Source organism: Amphibalanus amphitrite, unplaced genomic scaffold (genome assembly GCF_019059575.1).
Source record: "Amphibalanus amphitrite isolate SeventyFive unplaced genomic scaffold, NRLGWU_Aamphi_draft 000158F_arrow, whole genome shotgun sequence".
Classification (NCBI taxonomy): Eukaryota; Metazoa; Arthropoda; class Thecostraca; order Balanomorpha; family Balanidae; genus Amphibalanus; species Amphibalanus amphitrite.
This window is the reverse complement of record NW_024881653.1, coordinates 683080-702659: the sequence shown is the minus strand read 5'-3', so window position 1 is coordinate 702659 and position 19580 is coordinate 683080. Positions and strand designations below refer to the sequence as shown.

The following is a 19580-nucleotide window of genomic DNA, read 5'->3' as shown; positions in this document are numbered from 1 at the left end:
TTTACCTTTACCTACCACAGGCACGGGCCACGACTCAATGATTGAACATCGTATCTCACAGATGAACACCTCGCGGCCTCCGCATTCTACATGGCGAAAAACAACGGAGACCGACATACATATATGTATTGCAGTTACTACATACACCATGGCTTATAGAGCACGAGCCCTCGCTGCCTAGGGCCATTGCGGCTGCCACCACCATTTCTATTGATTTGACAACGGTATCGCTGCGTGAAGAAAATTGGATTCATGCCACTGCACGCACGAGTTGTGGCATTATACGTACCAGTCACACTTTGTCTCAGGCTAAAACAGACATCTTACAATTACATTCTGGCTCACTAAATCGTGCAGCACAATCACACACACAGCGTTGATATGTATAATAAGGCAATCAGTTCGTGCATTTTCACGAAGAAAACAATAGAAAGCTAATTTTATTGCAGCTGGGCTCTTCCGCGTACTAAATATGCAACATTCACACCTTATCACACATAACATCATTACAACGAAAGAAAAAATGTATAGAAAATGCGCGTACAAGGAACGACGAATATTCTGGAATGTGCTTATCCCTCGCTTGGAAAATGGTCGTAGCAAAGAGAACGGTGTACTTGAAAAAAAAAAACATTCACTGCGCCCTGAAGCATATCAAAAGCATACCGCATATCGCCCATCCCTAAACCTTTGCAAGGAATGTTAACACATGATCATTCTCCGCCTGATTGGGCGTGGTTCAATAAAACAGCACCATATATAGTGACACCAGCAAACACGGACTAAGAGGGACACCGCTACCGCGCCCTACCGACACCCACATACACACTCACTCTGGGACAGACAACACGCAGTACCTGGCCAGACCGACCGCGTCGGCACGACTATCGCCCCGATGACGTCATCACGGCTGTCCCGTTCACGGCCACACCTTGGAGAAGAGCTCCATGAACGAGTCGTAGATCATGAACGTGATGGCCACGTCCAGGCAGACGCGCGACATGCGCGGGATGGTGCCCTTGTAGAAGGCTGCCGGGCCCTCGTGCACCCAGATCTGGCGGCAGCAGTCCCATGTGTTCTTGTACTTATGCGCCTCCAGGCCCTGCATCCGCGTCTTGATGACGTCAATGGGCGTGTTTCCGAACACGGAGGCGGCTCCGGCCACAGCGCCGAACGCACCTGTGGACGAACGAGGGCAGTCAGCATCAGCATCTCACGATATAGTGCAATAGAAGCGTTCCTACCAGACAAGGCGCGGTTACTTATAAACATAAAACAGTTTATTACCTATAACTTAATTAAACAATAGAGCTAGGAACCACTCACCGACGACCAGTTTGGGCACGCTCTTCTTGGGGTCTCCGCCGCGGTACCAGTCCTTCATCGACTCCATCACGTAGAACCGGATGGCCTGGTTGCTGCCCTGCTTCATGATGGTCGCCGTCAGGCCCTTGTACACGCCGCCCACACCTGGGACATATGGAAAAGAGTGAGTCAAGCGAAAGCAATTGTTACCAAGAAGTGTTAACGAATAAAACAAAACCTTTTGCATCCCATATCAGCTGCTGTACTTTTTGTATCAGTTCAGATCCGCATCGGTTATGTTTCGCCAGCACTTCGAAAAAAGGGAATTTGACAAAGTAGCTCAGATTCCATTACCAGTCTATACCAGACGATAGGCCGGGAGCTTAGCTGGGAAACCAGTGAGAAACGAAACGACGAGACCGAATGACGTAGCCGGTGTTTTCGGTACACAGTTATCACGGGACCCGATGAGCTGGAGACTGAGCCCTGAGGTGGTGTCGGGAGATTGCGGTTTAGAAGGGTAGAGCAGACGACGAAGCGTAAGTAAAAGAGCTGATGAGTGATGACAGTGAATATGGTACTCGAGACGAACGAAAGGTGCGGAGATTTTCGGCTTGAAGATTAGGGAGACAAAGTGCGCCGAGAAGGTTCTGCTGAACGACTGCTATTTTGCGCGAGAACTGACCACGGTCGTGAACTGAAATATAGTTCGTGAAACTTAGTTCGTGGAGTAATAGCCACATGTTTCAAAGAAGAAAGTTTTTTAATAGACTTAAAAGTAAACTGTATCTTTTGGGCCGATAGCTTATTGTCTCCGCCAATGGACACGTATCCTGTCTGATATGATATTCTGTACTCACCCTCTGCCCTGATGATCTCGCGCACGCCGTGGAAGAAGCCCTTGAAGCGCGGGTTGGCCGAGCGCTGGTCGTTGATGAACTTCACCTTGACCGTCTCCATGGGTGTGACGGCCAGGATGGCCTCGCTGACGCCGGCGCCGAGGCCGCACAGCAGCCGGTTCAGCGGCGACAGGTTACCGCGCTCGTCCACACGGTACTTTTTGAACTGCTCGAACGCACCGAACCTGCCGATGGGAGGTAAGGTGAAGCTGGAAACCTTGGAGACAGATATTCAGTGGGTAAGACTGTCGAGTTACAATACACTAATATGTCATGGAGGAACACATCACATCAAAGATAACTGGGAACGTACTTCTGTCCAAAAGGAAACGTACTAGACTAGCATGAGGGCTACAGTGGTATGCTGCGTTCCACGTCCGACGAGCATAAGATGTATATACGGGGACCCGCTGTTGCTACTGTACTATTGAGCGCAGAATCCGCGCTCATACCGGGGCCGAAGCGGGACAGGTCTGGTGTATCAGAGAGTGTACCGATAGTGCGCTGCGGAACAGTATCCCATCCAGCATAGGCGTAGGAACGTTTTCGAAAGTGGGGGGGCCAGGGTCCCAGAGGTCCAAAACCTAACCTACCCCCAAAATCCGATTTCTCCTCGGATTTCGGCCACTTTGTTTTCGCAAACATGCTCAGAGGTAAAAAAAAAAATCGAGACAAAAAAAGAAAAAAATTGGTTGAAATTTCAGGGAGTCTCCCGTCCATAAGCTCAAACTGATGGACGCGTTCCCCTGACCTCCGCAGCCGTTGGCACCCTTGCAAATTCCAGAGGCATCCAGCAACTTTTTCATTACGAGCAAGCGTGAAACGTGCAAAGCGAGTCTTTTCAATATACCTATAAAAAGCAGCATGAACGGCCCAGCTAGGCTCAGCCAGGCCTATAACGTTTTTAAGAGGTTTTATATCAGCGACCACTGCAACTGGGCTGATTGACTATCACTTATCAGAGGCCGGTGTGGGATTTTTAGACGGTCTGGGCCTTCAGAGGCCAGTTTAACCCTCCACGGCCCGGTCCTATAGGTTTTCTACATACGCGATGGCCGAAGGGGCGGGCCGGCGGGTACGACCCCCTCGCCGTTTCGCCCCAGGTGGAGCTAGCGCGTCGCGGTAAAACGAGCGTGTGCGCCGTTACGGGACGCAGAGATCGATACCCGATTTTATGGTCCTAGGTCAACCGGTGACCTCTGACACCGTTCCGTGCTTCTATCCTCAGGATACTGAAATCCTTCTCCTCCACACCGCAACCCCCTCCGGGCTGGACAGGCAACTTTATCTCATGCGGGCTGCTCCCTTGGAGCGGCACCGCTGCTCCCGAGGGAGCGCACCCCGTAGCCGGGTGCAGTGAGTGCCTTGGGGCTGGGTGGCCTGTCCTCTGGACGGGCTCAGCCCCGGCGACTCACTAGGGTGCCTGCCCAGACCAATGTCTCCCCCTATATCATATCATCCTTCCGGCTCTGAAATGGTCTCATTGGACCGAAAGGGCCTAACCCAACAAAACAAACAAAAACCGGTGAACTCTGAGGTCAGGTCAAGTGCCTCAAGGCACGGTTCCGTTTTTGGTGAATAACTTCGCAAAAAATGGCCGCAGAGCCGCGATTTTGCCAGCATCGTGTTCGCCTCTCTCAGGCGCGTCGAATGATATACTTTTTGTTTGGGTGAGGTAAACTTAGGGTGTTGACCTCGGGTCACGGTCAGGTCGGCGTCCCCAGGTCACGAAATTGGTCGAAGGAGGTCATGTCGCATATCATTCGATTCGGCAGGTCTTCTTGAGTCCATAGGTGGCTTTCCCGACTCGCTAGCTCAATTTGATCGGTACCTAGTTATTGACGAAAAACTAATAAGACCCTTATAACTTCATAAATGACGTCGCGCAAGGTCAACATTGCAAAAGTGACGCATCGAACCTTGCAAGGAGTGCATGAAATCACGATTCGGTGTGCTTGAGATAGTTGGAGATCGATCATTCCCGGCGCCAGAAAAAGTTTTCAGTTTATCCCCATTGACTTATACCTAATGGTGAGGTCACGAAAATGACCTGACCTCATATGAACTTTAGGAAAAATCCGAGATATACATTATACAAGTTGAAAGACTCCTATTGGATACTAGGTCCTCCAAGGTTCATTTCCCTGTGAAATCTCCTCTGGCAGTGAGGGCGTTGCGAAGTTGCGACATCTGAAGACCGTGCAGAGGTTCACTTATGACCACATGGGTCAGTGACCTGATCTGACCCGAAAATGCGGTTGGTGTCAAAAGATCCCGTTTGATTCAAAGGTCAGGTATGCCAAGTTTCAGCTCTCTATCGCCGGCGCGTTCGGAGCTATCGCGAAAAAAAAAACTATGGAGGGGCGGCACCCCCCCCCCCCCCCCCCCCCCGGCTGGCGAGGGTTAAGGCCCTCAGAGACCAGTACAGGGCCTGCAAAGGGCAGGATGAGACCTTAAGATGCCGACTTGGGCCATCAGAGGCTAATGTGGGTCCTTACAGGCCAGTATGGGCTCTCAGAGGTCAGTGTGGGACCCTAAAATGCCGGCATGGGCCGGTGTTGGACCCCAGAGGCCAGCAGAAGACCCTCAAAAACCAAGATGGGCCTCAGAGGCCAGCATCGGGTCTTCAGAATCCAGTGCAAGGCCCTCAGAGACTAATGCGTGTCCTTACAGGCCAGCATGGGCCCTTAGAGGTCAGTGTGGGGCCGTAACAGACCGGCATGGGAGGGACTTGGAACCTAGAGACCAGCGGAGGGCCCTCATAGGCCAAGGTGGGCCCTCAGAGGCCGATGCGGACCGTTGGAGACCGGCATCGGATCTCCGGAATCCAGTGCGGGGCCCTTAGAGGTCAATGTGGGACCCTAAAATACCGGCATGGGCCGGTGTTGGAACCCAGAGACCAGCAGAAGGCCCTCAAAAACCAAGATGGGCCTCAGAGGCCGGCATCAGGTCTTCAGAATCCCGTGCAAGGCCTCATAGGCTAATGTGGGTCCTTACAGGTCAGCATGGGCCCTTAGAGGTCAGTGTGGGGCCCTAAAAGACCGGCATGGGCCGGCGTTGGACCCCTCAGGCCAAGGTGGACCCTCAGAGGCCGATGCGGACCCTTAGAGGCCGGCATCGGGTCTTCAGAATTCAGTGCGGGGCCCTCAAAGGCACCTAAAGGCACCCCAGAGACAGAAATGAGGCCACCAGAGGCCGGTGTGAGGCCCTCAGACGCCGGCTGGGCCCTTGAGGCCGGTTTAGGGGCCCTCAAATGAGGTCAATGTGGGTTCTCAGCGGTCAATGTGGGCGCTTGACCGCCACTGAAGGGCCCTCCGAGATCAGTGTAGGACCCTCAAAGACTGGTTTGGGAGCTGTTAATAGCTAGCGTGGGATTCTTGAGTCTCGTGACAATCGAATAAGGGCCAGAGCCCCATACGCCCATGGGGGCCCATTGGTTGTTTGGGGGGGCCAAATGATATGATGGCCCCCTGATTAGCCTTTGGAGGGGGGAAGGGCATGGCCCTGATCCCCCTCTGCGACCGTCACTGCACTGAAAGTGGAAGGGGGAGGGGCAGAAACAGACATTGCTGGCCCCCAGCCTGTTTGAAACGAGGCTGAGGCACGGTCACCCTGGCCCCCAGCTAGTACGTCTTTGACGAACTATGCCGACCCCAAGCAGATAAGGTCAAGCGTTGGTCGTTTGTATACGCATTCTCCTGCACCGTGCTAGTATTGTCTTAGTATTGCCTATACCTTTTTAGTGCTCGCTGTCCCGCGCCTCGTATTCAACAAAATGCTGTCACCAGGACTCACAGTCTTGTCTCTGATATGGTTTCCTTCATTGAGTGAAGGAAATTGCGGTCAATAACGCTGTAGAAACAAAAAGGAATCCTCATTAAAGGGCAAGCTGAATAGTTGTCAAGTTACCGGGTGGTAGGTTAGGTACAGACAGACACTTAAGTCAGCAAAAAGTGGGGGGGCCAGTTAACATTGCTGGCCCCCCCACCTCCGAAAGTGGGGGGGCCATGGCCCCCCCGGCCCCCCCTGTTCCTACGCCTATGCCATCCAGGCGGCTGCTGTCTGGTGAACTTGGGTTGGGTCAGCCGCCGCACGGAAGGCAGCCGCCCCGGCCTCCCTCCCCCCGAGTGGGGGAGGGAGGCCGGGGAAGGGGAGCGATTCATGCAGTCGCAGCCCGCGCGGAGTTAGTGCGGCAGTGTGTACTGTGTATATTGGGATTATTTCTCCAGCAAAGTTTTGGGCTTGCTTGAAGTCCACTGATCACGGTGGCTGTTTGCGGGGAGCGGGCCCGGGCGGTGTCAGCAGATAGCTGTTCCCCTACACAGGCAGGCCACCGACATGGTGAAACGATGTATTATATGGCCGACCAGCCGGGGAAAGACCCCTTTCTGTAGGAATGCGATTAAAGAGGCTTCTGTGTTTTAAGGTGTGCCGTTACGTAGTTTCGGATCGTCCTTAAATTCTTCGCCCTCTTTGCTCTCACCGCAACGTTTTATAGAAAAACTCCTGATGTTTTTGGCCTTGCTCCTTGCTTTTAACCTTGCTCTTCCAGACCATGAGCACACTTTTTATTAACTATAAATGGAAGTTTGCCATGTTTCTCAAAAATGATCATCTCACCTTAATAAAAATTCCGTTCCTATCAAATAAGTACCGGAAGCACAAATCTCACCGGAAGTCTGAGCCGAACTATAAGCGAAAATGTCACAACTTCCCTATGGCCACCGCCATTCTGTCTGAACTAGACTTTTTGTTTCTCCGAACTATATGGTAACATAACGTCAATGTGACATAACAATTCACATTTATTGGGCATGCGTTACGAATGCGTGCCCCTCGGTATTACCGTTATGAAAGTTGCCCGAATCGGCGCTTAAGAACTTTGCAATTTAAAAATTTAACCCTCGCCCGTGGACGGCATTTCGCCATCCTTTCCAGTGGAGGGGGGGGGGGGGTACGACCCCTTCTGCCGTTTCGAAACGCGTCGTCGTAGAGCTTAGCGGAAAAACAGCGTATTGCTCTCGACGAGAGCTCGCGATTGCGCATATTACTTTTGACTATAGGTCAATATTTGACCTAAGTTTGGCAGGTTAAAGATCAAAGTTCGGGAAAATCGGCATTTTTAACTTTGCGCGCCTGTAGCGTCGCCGCTATGGCAGATATCGTCATGGAATTTTCGCCATCGTATTTCTGGATGAATTTGGTGCATTTTGGTGTATAGTTTGTCACATTTTACGCGATAACTTCCGGGGCAGAGCGCCCGGAAGCCGGCGGGGTCGCGTTCGCGCCCCGGGTGGTCGAAAATGCCGTCTGACATTTAGGGTCGGAAATGTGATCTAACCTGTCGGCGACTTCTCCTTGACCCTGAGACGCTCAATAAACCAAGTGCCCGAGCTTTATTTGGCCATCAGATTCGAATTCAGGGCCAAAAATTACCGCCGGAAAGTCAAACTTCAAGAGGTCACCAGAGGTCACTGACCTGAACTAGACCTGACCTGACCTTGACCCTACATAGGTCAATGGAGGGTGTGTCAGTGCCATGTTGACCCAAACAATGCCAAAGTGTGACCGATATCATCGTTAAAAGCACGAAAAACTACGATTTCGTGCAAAATCGGCCTGACCTTGTTACCTTTGTGACGTCATAGCTATGTTACCTGACCTGACCCGGTCATTTATTCGCCAAAAGTTGCGCAAAGGATGGTCCATAAGGTAGCCGGAAAGCTGGCGGCACGTGCCGCCTTTTTTCGCTGTTCGTGAAAAACCTCAGGAGTGTGAGGCCCTTTCCACGGGCGACAATTAAAATAAATATCACATAGTGCACTAATCTTCCTTTTCATCTTTTGCACAGCCGTTTTAAGAATCCTCAATGCAAAAGATGTCGAAGCCGGAACCGTAGTCGGTCGGAGTGAACAGTTTTATTAGTAGTCGGAGTCATTCAAAATTTGTCGAAGCCCTGGGTGCTGATAAAACTCTCGCTGTCAATGAATTAGAGTTGACTAATTCATTACGGAGCGAGCGAAGCGAGCGTAGTCTTTCCTTAGATTAACGGAAATTTCTGAGTATGAGCGGCCGGCCGGCCGGCCGGCCGGCCGTGCGGACGCTTTTGCGAGGCTTATATCTCAGCAACCACTTGACCGATTTACATGCGGTAAATTTTGTAGGGTAGCTTCATTCCTTCTACCAAGTATTGGACTATTCCCGATGCATGTGGGTGACCCCTTATGCACGTGCCACGTGCAAAACGAAGAGGTGTCAGTTTTGTAATTGTTGCAATATATCGGTAACTACTTGGCCGATTGCGCTGAAAGTTGGCATGTAGGTAGGGACCCACTAGGCACTGCATATCCATGTGCCAGAGTTGGGGTGCTGCTGCACGTGCGCACGTGCAGGGGTCGTTTCCAGATCTCGAGAACGGCTGGACCGATGACGCTCAAATTTGGTACACGGTTAGGGACCAGTTAGTAGGGTGCCGTGCACAAGTCAGTTGGGACCCATTTTGCACGTGCGCACGTGCAGGGTGCCGCTCCCAGATCTCGAGAACGGCTGGGCCGATTGTGCTCAAATTTGGCACATCGCTAGAAACCGGTCAGTAGGGTGCCGTGCACAAGTCAGTTGGAGGTACCCCCTCGAAATTTCGCACGTGCAAGACTCACCCCCTCGCTCGCTCCGTTAGTCGCCCCAAAAGGCGCTATACTGGTTGTTAGAGGAAATGACTGCAATAGAGGAATGACTGCATGCTAGTAGCACCTACGTCTAAAAACGAAGCTTTACAGTTTTTCAAATAATAAAACAAGACATGCCAGGAGTGTCAGCTATATATTTGTTCACAGTTCAAGTGAAGTCCCATGGGGTTTGTCGGATAAAAGGTTGAGTAATCAAGTCTATTCTCACTGCACATAATCCAGCGATGCTATACCGGGTGGCCCAGAAAAAAACGTTCCGAACTTTGGAGGCCTATACATATATCAAATTCGAGTACAAATATCGAGCCAAAATTTTCATCAAGTTTGCGTCATTTTTTTTGCGCATTGGTATGCCAAATTATAACACTATACCATCATTTTCAAGCTGGGAATCTTGAGTTGAATTAAGAAGTTTTTGCAATGTCAAACGATAGTGATGATAGGGTTAGACGTCCCATGTTATAAAAAAGAATAAAAAATAGAGCACGTGAATGAAAACAACACGTATGTTCTTATTTTAAATATTTTTGTCTCACTAATGTGCCAAATATTCAAATACTGAGCCAAAATGGTGCTCATGGATGCCATTCGTTTCAACACCAAATCATGTTTCGAGCAGGAGTGGCACAGTGCATGGATTACTGCTGATTACCCTCCTTTCAGTAGATCAAACAGTAAATCGACCGGATAAGGAAAGCAAACTAAAGCAGACTGGTTCCTGTGCCAGAAGACCACAGAATAGCTTATGAAAAACAACATTGCCAGCAGATGACAAAAAAACTGGTTGAAAAGCTACCTTTTCCCAGGAATGTCAGCCAGGAAAGCATTTGAGCCACAAGAGGGTTAGAAAACTGGAAACTTCTTCCGATGCCGCTGGCACAGAGCCATCGTGGTTGCCTGAGGGAATGTGTCATCCTGAGACCCTAACCATCAATGTGACTAGCTGCCAGTAGAAGCCATGGCTCTAGGCCGCGGTGCCGCGGGGTAAAAGGGACCCGCTCACTCACATTTTTTAGTAAGCGTCGGAGCAAAAAAGTAATTTTTACATGGCATGCTTGAAACACGAACCGTTTAAAAAGTAATTTACCGAACACCATGAAAATCGCACCATTTACTGAAAATGTGTGCCGCATTGACTATTCGAAGTTTCAATGTTGTATCTTTATCACTTTCTGAGAAATATTGATTTAAAGTTGGCGGAACGTTTTTTCTGGGCCACCCGGTATACAAGTGCTGCTGATCATAGCACTCCTAGCTCGCACTAATAGTTGAGACGTTTCAAGCCCCCTGAACATCACATCACGAAAAAAATCCGGCATCAGCCTCTTGTCACTGAGTCACATTTGTACTAATATACATCTTGCACACTAATCACATGTAGGTAACATAAGTAAAATTTATAAACAAAACACTGTTCTTTAACATAAGATGACAAACAAACAGAACGGTTTAGTAGGAGGTGTGGCCGACCGGCGGTGACCGGTCTTGCATCACCGGTCACCGCCGCGGCCGCTGCCTCGGAGCACTGCTCCAGCCGCGCTGCCTCATCGAGGCCACCAGGCTCCGGAAGTAGCCGGGGCGGCGGCGGAGCTCCTCCCATTTCGCCAAGACGGCGGCACAGAGCTCGTCCTGGTTGAGCTGCCGGGCCGGCTGGCGCAACTCCTCCTCCAGCTCATGAACCATTAGAGACCACACATTTTCGATAGGGTTCAGGTCTGGGCTCATTGAGGGCCAGGGGATGGCACGAACCTGCGAACAAAACCATGTTTGTTACTCACTGTAACGTGATATATGTTGACACATCGGCCATGACTATGAAACTGTATGGTGCAACGAATAACACCTGTTGGAAAGTGTTTGATCATTACTGATCAATTTTGTAAGGCATCTTAAGAACTTTTTAAATAATTGTTTAAGTTATCTCAATAAGTTTATAACAGGCGGGGACGAGGCGACCAGGGGCAAAGCGGCCTCCCGCACATAGCCGTAGGCCTCGCCTCCTCTAATTGGGATGCATTGCTGTTGGGGTGAAAATGAATAAACAGATAAATAAATAAACAGCATCTCAAGATTTTTTAAATAATGCCATCAGGTCACCGGTCACCTAGCTAAACCATACCACAACTTAAGGCCGCCCCACACTGGACCTCGCATGCGGGTTTTGAGTTTGCGGGCATAATACTAACTCATAGAGTAATTAGACCGTACCCTCATGGTCACTTCATGAATGCTGTGAAGTCGGTACACCTTCAGAAAACTACATATAGTCGCAATACCAGCATGAACGAACCAAAATTCGACTCCAACGAAAAACCCGCAAACCTCGTAGAGCTTGCAGACCTCGCAGCGAGGAAAATCGAAAGTTGACTCAAAATCAACTTTTGGAATGCGATGCAAGGTAGCTCGGAAGCTAAAAACATGCAGACTCGCTTGTTAGATAGTAGTGTGGGTCGCTCAGCTAGATTGTATTATTTGATTTTGAAGAAACCTGAAAACCCAAAAACTCGCAACCCGCATGCGAGGTCCAGTGTGGGGCAGCCTTTAGAGTTAGCAGCCATGATAGGTTTATGATGCCACTTACTGAGTTTGCGTGGTCTTCGAACCACTGCTTGACTGCCCTCGCTGTGTGGATATGGGGCGTTGTCTTGCATTAGAGTCCAGGGTCGCTCCTCGTCGGGGTGCATTTCCTCCACGGAGGGCAAAAAACACCTGCCGAAGTAGTGAAGACACATTTAACAACAATGAAAAAATGCACATGTTCACAAGGGTATACAGTCAACTCAACCAGTGACAACTTAACCAACGTGGTTTGTGACAATAGAGCCAATGCATTTAGCACACTGGTTGAGTTGTCACTGGTTGTCACTGGTTGTCACTGGTTGAAATGTCGCTGGTTGAGTTATCACTGGTTGAGTTGTCAATGGTTGAGTTGTCACTGGTTCAGTTGTCACTGGTTCAGTTGTCACTGGTTCAGATGTCACTGGTTGAGTTGTCACTGGTTGAAATGTCACTGGTTGAGTAGTTGTCACTGGTTTGACCTGCTTGAAATGCCACTGGTGGAATTGACATGGAACCGTTTGCAAGAGTGCGGGGAAGACGGCGTGCTGGGCAAAAACGATATCTACATGACTTGTGCAATCGAACGTTTACTGGCATTTGACCTGTTACACAAAGACCATAAAACGTTTATCTTTATAGGTTTTGTCTCTTTAGACACCCAGAGGGCAGGAAACCGCCAACCATTGTTCAGTTGTTCAATTTTTTATGTGCTCTGATTTTGTCTCACAAACTTTACAAGCATTCAACATGAACATAAAATGTTTGAGCTGTGGCTCTTTCGACATTAAGCGAGATCCGAAAAAAATTACTCGCTATTATTATCAATCCTATCTTGAAGTAAATAGATTGACACTTTTCTAATTTGAAAATGTTTGAAAAAGACCTGTGGTCGAAATAAATATTACATTCTGTCAAGTAAAGTATATATTTGTACAGCATTAGTTTTGGTAATTATCGAGGAAAAAAGGTCAGGTTTTTACATTTTCTATTTATAAACATGTTCCTCGTACAAGCACTAACCTCATTAAATAGTTTGACACGTTTAATCAATTAGACATGCTGTTTAATCGACATATTATCATTATATGCCGGTCCGATTAGTCATTATGGCCCGATATTATCATTATGCTGGCCCGATTAGTCATCTGATACTACACGCTCGTCTTGACCTAGAAATGCAAAGACAACAGCAACAAATAATAAAAGAAAAGTACGAACCTCCACCATGCGCCTGTCTTCCTCCTCCGTCGTCCTCCGTTTTCTTCCACACTTATCATAGCGCGCTTTCAAACCCCTTTCCCCTTCCTGCTCATAACGGTGTTTCCACCGTCTGGGAGTAGTTAGAGCTACACCGAGAATCTCTGCCGCCTGCTTGACAGAGTGACCTTGATCGAAAAGCAAGATGAGCCTGCCCTTGTCAAGACCACTGAGGTGTGCCATCACGCTCACGTTGACGTCTAGCCGCACACACTCCACGCGGGCTGCGGCCGCATACTGCGGCTCTCCTTCCCCGGCTTTCCGCCCCACTCGGAACAGAAACAGCCAGGTCATGTCATTCCGTGACCCTCATAGGATACTGTGCCGCATCACACTAATCGGTACACTCTCTGACACACCAGGCCTGCCCCGCCGTGGCCCAGCCTCGGTCCCGGTATGAGCGCGGATTCTGCGCTCAATAGTACATGAACCCCAAGTCTTACCATCTGTCCTGTCCAGTAACAACCGATAACATTGATATCGACTGCTGGTCCCTGTACAGTCTGTCTTAAAAGTACCGCGCAAAGTGACGGTGGATCCATCGAGCCTGACTGAGCAAGGGCCTGCTAAATTTGGGTCACCGAAGCAATTGACATCCTTGTCCATTCCCTAGGTCAATTGGTCGGTGACTTTTAAATTAAAACAGGCCCTTTCTCGGTCAGGCTTGATGGATCCACCGTCACTTTGCGCGGTACTTTTAAGACAGACTGTACAAGAGCAGCTGAGGTTGTCTGTGCGTGCCGTCTGACAGCTTATCGTTGTTCCCTGTGAGGGTGCTGGGACATTTTACTCAGGGTCGCTGTACAGTAGCAACTGCGGGTCCCCGTACCACATATAGTAGCTAAATCCAAATCCAAATCCAGTGTATTGAGGTCTCCATTTAAATGGCTTTTCAGCCCTCTCGTCGTGTACATACAAGTATTAAAATTCGCTGACAAACACGTGAATCATTACGCAGTACGTACATAAAAGGCTAAAATCAACGCAATAGCGAAACACTAAACACCAAAAGAAATAAAAGACATCTAAAATACATGGTTTTTCATCCGCTGCCGACACAGTGGGTGTGTCTCTGTGACACGTCCGAGCGACGCTGTACAACTTGGGCCAGTGCAGGCGGCGCGCCGTCAAGCGAGACCAGCCTTTGTATAAGAGCCACATCCCGTTTCTCAAGCATGCCCTCGAAACGCTGCCATCCAAGCGCCTGCAGAGCAGGAGTGACGTGCTGCCGTCGGGCCAGTCCCGTGACGACGCGTGCCGCGAAGTTGATCGCCTTCTGGATACGGTGCTTTTGGGAGGCAGTACATCCTCCCCACACAGTGCAGCAGTAGTTGGCACTATCCAGCTAGCTGGATAGTGCGAACTGCCAGAACATTCTATTCCTTAAGCATTCCATACTAATCAGCCTCCGTGGCGAAGGCAAGACACATATGAGCGAAATGTTAGATTTACGGATGAAGAAAACTCGCTTCCGACAAAACGGCTTTGTCGGAATCGGGCTGGCGTATAACGCCACCGGCTCCGAGGGTGCGAAATACCACTGTATTTACCACTGGCATCAACACTAGTAGCAACTAGCAAGCAGCCTAAAATAGCTAGCTGGTAATGCATGGTAAGCACCACGAGCAAACCTACTATGCTGCCTGCCTGCTTATGATATGTATTTACCACATATCAATGAATGGAGGTTGGTAGTTCACGCTGTGCAAACCAAACGTGTGCGACCACTTCAAAATCCATTACAGAAGCAAACTGTGTAAAGGTAAACAAACATACGATTGCAGCAAACATCAATCAAGTATCAAGTGGATCAATAGCGCATTACTTCACTTTGACTCCTACGTATACTCTTCGATTCACGATAGACATCCGGTTCGCATCGATTGTACCCACTCCCTCCCCGTGGTGGGGCGTGGAGCACCCCTCTCCCCCCCATCAATCACTCATGAGGAGAGCAACCGTTATCTGAGCAGCCCATGTGCTGACATAAGGACGAGCCCCTCGACGCAAGTAGCACCGCTCGGTTCATGGCCCGGCGCCGGCCCGTGACGTCACACGGCCCAGTAAGGCGGCTTTCGCCGGACGAAGCCGGTCCGTCAGCCCACTGCCGTGTGAGGGGAGGGTGGAGCCGCTACATGTGAGGATGGGGGGGGGGGGAGGCACAGCAGACCGACCACGCCGGAAGAGTCCGAGGGGCACGCGGTGCCGTCGGAAAGTACGAGCGCGGCTTGAGCCATACATAGACGGAGGTTGAGCGTTAAATGAAAAATATCTGCGGGATTTGTATGCTTCTCAGAAATAATTTTGCCTTCGGTAGAGTGGAATATGGAAGCAAATGCATCTTGAGTAGAATCACACCAAACGTCGTGCACATCGGCTAAACATAACGACTAAATCAAACGGCTGCGATAATACTGGTGATGATGTAAGCCCAGGCAGGTGGGCTTCATTTGAACCTATGCTGTCCCATGCTGAGGCCATAGATAAGAACAGCTTGTCACACATGGCCGTGGTGGGCTTTCCGCAAATGCAGTTGCAGTGGTGGGGTGGCAGGCGAAATCCCCGACCGGCAAGATGTGGAGAAAGTCACCGATCCCCTCCCCCGCCCCGCCCCGTCCCGACCTCGCCTCTGTGCAGCTGATCGGAAAGCGCCTGAGCAGTGAGCACTGAGCAGTTTTACCTCCCCCTCTCCTCCCTACCCAGCTGTGCCGCCCCCGCCCAGCCCCCGCCGGCCAGCCGTTCACAGGAGGGGCCATTCGATAGCGTCATTACCCGAGTTGGCTCGGTGCCAGGATCGCCTGAATCGCCTCGGGCTCCCGGTCAGAGGCGGTTCTCGGTACGGCGGAGGGGCAGCGGCCACGGTCTGTAGGGGAGAGGACAGGTGAAAGGCAGGAGCACAGGAATCGGATCGGTATAAGGGACATACGAGGACATACCGGTCAGACACCGACGGCAATAGTCAATGACGGATGCGTCGTAAAATAATCAAACTACCAATCAAACTAGTTCTACTGGCAATGACCTGACTTTACACCGGCATACACGCCAGATGTAATTCTATTATGGGTGGCATTGTTCTTATCCATGATCTTGGTATCGGGACAAGGAACGGAGAGGGACTGGCACGGACGAATAACAACATGAAGCGCCGTCGACTGTTCGGCAGTGTTGTGAGCCTGTGACAATGTGCTGATAATGGAAAGGGGCCGGCCGTGAGGTCCATTAGACGAAGTGTAAACAAAACCGAGTACAGGCGCACAGACACGCATACATGCACCCTTGGATAGGACAAACACCGCAGTTGGTATAAACATGTAGGGAATACAGAACGCCAAAGGGTTAGGCGAAAATTAAGAATGAAGAAATAGACATTCATTTACGGGTTCGGTAAAGGGATGAAAGGGATAACCAGTAACCACTGTAGAAATTGACACAGCATAGTTGACGTAACGTTAATGACATCTTAAGGTAATTTCATTCACCCCTCAAACTAACCCCGCGTTCGATGTCTCTCGGACGACGAAGATTCTACGTCGTCCAGCCAATCCCGTCCAAGGTCAGCGGGGGCTCGGCTGCGGTTATGGAACGTGATTGTCCGGACAGCGTAGAATCTTCGCCGTCCGGGAGACATCGAACGCGGGGTAAGTCTGTCATTTCCAGAGCTGCATTTCGCCCTTTACAAAACTAAACTAAAGTAATACTGGAAAACCATAAACATATTAAACTTTAAAGTAGCTTCAAAAGAAAGAAACGGTAAACTTTGGCCAAAACGTTAAAAGTCAAAACTTGCAAAACTTACTTAGCCAAAACCAGTCTGCCGTTCCACTAACGCGGTACCCAATTTCACCATCGCCTCCCCCCCCCATCCAGTAATCCAGCCAGCATGGTTAGCTTTCAGCTCTCACGTCCCGACACCATCACGCCAGCCGCAGCCGGTCGAACTATCGCAACGGCAGTAGCAACCCTTGATACATAAAACACCCCATTTATTTCACCCGGGATAAGGAGGGATACAATGCGCCACCCACGCCCGTGTGCAGACCGGCGCCAGGGCGGGGAGGGGAGGAGAGGGGAGGGGAGACATCTCCTCCTACGCCGCCGCCAACCAATCGGCACTCACCTCACGGCTGACTTGGGGATCGATCCGTAGAGCAGCACACTGAGGCCGCGGTACAGGCCGAAGAAGCCGTTCGTTTTGACCGTCTTGACGGCACAGTCGATGATGCCGTTGTACATTTTGGTGCCTCCGGCGCGGCCTGCTGTCTTCTGGTCCAGCTGCAGCTGCGTCTTGACGTATTCGGTGGGGAAGGTGATGCAGATCTCGATGCCACCCGTGATGCCGCCTACCGCGCCGGGAGAGGCGGATATAAGAAGAGCACATTCGCGAAATAAAATGAGCATGTTGTAGGTAATTTTGATAATTCTTACCTGAAGATTAGGACATATACATAATAGAACAGCAATAAATATGCTAGCGATTTTTTTGTGAAGGAAGAACAAGCTGGAACCGATAGATGAATGTCGAACGCCGTTCAGCTGTCTACGACAGTGTTTAAATTTTGTGTAGTGATAATTCGACCAATCGCACAGCCAATTCAACAAAAATTACCTCAGCTCGACCATTTAAGTACGAGCTGGGGGCCGTGATCCGTACCTGCGACGATTCCTTTGAGTCCCTTTTTCTCGCCGGCGGGCGCGGCGGCTCCGACCCGCGCCATCCAGGGCCGATGCGAGTACGGTGTCGAGGCGGCCGCCGCCGCCGCCAAACTCCGGCCGATGCCCCCGTCCATCTCGTGTCGCAGGTCACACGCCGCCTGGGGTCAGGTGGAGCCGTCAGTGACGCTCTGCCGCACGGGAGAGGCGGCCCGCTGAGATCACCGACTCACCACCCGGCGGACAGGTCCGGGCGGAGAGAAATAATAAACAATGCAGCAGCGGGAAAGCGCGCTACCATCTGTCGGGCCGACCGCGAATCATGCGACGTGCACGGGTGGCACCACCGAGGTGGAGTGACTGGAACCCCCGGTCGGACGGGGTACGAGTCAGCCATGTCAGCAGTCGGAGCGTCTCATTATAGTCTCCATTGGCGTAAACAGCGTGACACCAGGAGCTCGGCGACCGAACCGGCTCCTGCTGCCATGGCCACCGAGCGCCAGACGTCAGGGTGTCGCGACCTTCCCAGCGTTTTTGTGAGGGCAGCCGACGGATCCGCGAGACAGACGGCAAAAACACACACTGGGCTGCTTAGTAACCACCCAGTCAAGCTTTTCCAGATGTACCTAAAAGGACATGTTTAAAATATTAGCCAATGTCATTTGAGAGTTAGGATGGGAAAAGCTTAAGAAGAGAGTAATCAGCAGTAAGAAATAACATATCATGACATGCTTTTTTCAACTGAGCAGAAGCATACAATGTTAAAACAGTATTACAGTCATCAACATTCCAGAAATTTTGCATGATTCTTTCTAACTAAAATCAAGCTATTGCAATACTCTGTAGTCAGTTGCAATCATCATGATCAGTCATTTAATATATATTTTGATCATACTTAGGTAATGTACTGAACATTACATATCAGTAGGCAACTAGTACCTGTCTAGCCTACCCACAGAGAAAAAAACAAATAATCTGAAAAAGCAGTACAAATAAATATATGTATGACCAAGATAAGGTATGCCTTTCCACATAAAGCAGGTTTGTTCATAATGATTTAACTCTGGAAATGATCATAGTTTGCTTTGAATTATTGCATTTCAATACCAAAAAGCATATCAAGCAGCTGATCTAGTGATTTAGTGTCAACTGATCACTGCCTGAGCTGGTCAACCAGCTGTTATGACAATTGACTGGGTGACTGTCAGCAAACATTAATAACAATTGCTTCACTTCATGGCTCATGCAAATGCAAATGGTGTGGGACAGTAACAGCAAAAATACAAAGAACTGGAATGAAGGATAGCAGTGTAAAATTAAGTGAAGGATGACATATTGGAAAAATAAGCAGCTGTCATCAGCATGTTAACAAGTTCAGAGGCGGATCCAGGGGGGGCAAAATGAGCATTTGCGGTTGCCCCCCCCCAAACGGCATAATTTTAACATTATGCCTATGGACGATGCATGGAAAGAATCAACAAATTATTATGGTTTGCCCCCTCCCCCCGAAACTCTGAGCTGGATCCGCCTCTGAACAAGTTTGCCAACACAGATAAATTTAGCAAGAGTCAGAGTAAGTAAATATCGATTCCGTTGAAGATAATGAGTGAAACAATTCACTGTGAATTGAATGGTGTGCTTCTTCAACTTGCCCTCGAAACACCACTTGTCGGGCCTGACGCCTCCACCCGCGGGGATGACCGGTCGATTGATTTCGATTTATGCGGACAGACCAGGACAGACGGATACCCCGACCACCAGACAACCCACTCACCACGGAGAACTCCACTCACAAACAATGCCGTACTCACAAAGTGACCCGCCCACTACAAGCAAATTTCACAAATTTCATTATTTCAGAATCGTTTCTTGAGCGTCATATTTGTAGATTTTCTCTGCATGCCAGCTGGAGGAAGTTAAAACACTGCAAACGAACTGTGCAAAGATTCAATTGCCATTTTTAGAGCTATCGAAATATGTTGAAAATGAGCGAACACCAAAAAATGTAATATATCTGATGAGCGATGCATATAAGCAACTAACTTCAGCAAATATCGTAAGAATCATATATAAGCGCTGGCGCAAGAATGCTAAACAAAGCATGGATGGCAGTTTATGAGAATCAATGCTACTTATGTAGGTGTTTGTCTATCATACGATTCTTTCACTTTAAAAATAAAACATTGTCGCAGAATGTAATAAAAAAGCGAAAGTTAGAGCT

At 49.6% G+C, this 19580-nt stretch overlaps 1 protein-coding gene across 3 annotated transcripts; it reads right to left on the bottom strand.

Moving 5' to 3' along the window:
• Window positions 1–108: 108 nt before the first annotated feature.
• Window positions 109–19293, bottom strand: LOC122383225 (putative tricarboxylate transport protein, mitochondrial). 3 transcript variants are annotated; one of them, XM_043369420.1, is made up of 6 exons: window positions 19134–19293; window positions 17361–17520; window positions 16827–17049; window positions 2166–2389; window positions 1327–1470; window positions 109–1179 (listed from the first exon to the last, which is right to left on the bottom strand). In XM_043369420.1, the coding sequence occupies exons 2-6, from the start codon at window positions 17494–17496 to the stop codon at window positions 920–922; spliced, it is 987 nt and encodes a 328-aa protein (XP_043225355.1). In that variant the 5' UTR covers window positions 17497–17520; window positions 19134–19293; the 3' UTR covers window positions 109–919. The 3 variants fall into 3 exon arrangements, with proteins under 3 accessions (XP_043225355.1, XP_043225356.1, XP_043225357.1); XM_043369421.1 differs by having other exon boundaries at window positions 19153–19174; XM_043369422.1 differs by having other exon boundaries at window positions 19012–19134.
• Window positions 19294–19580: the final 287 nt, after the last annotated feature.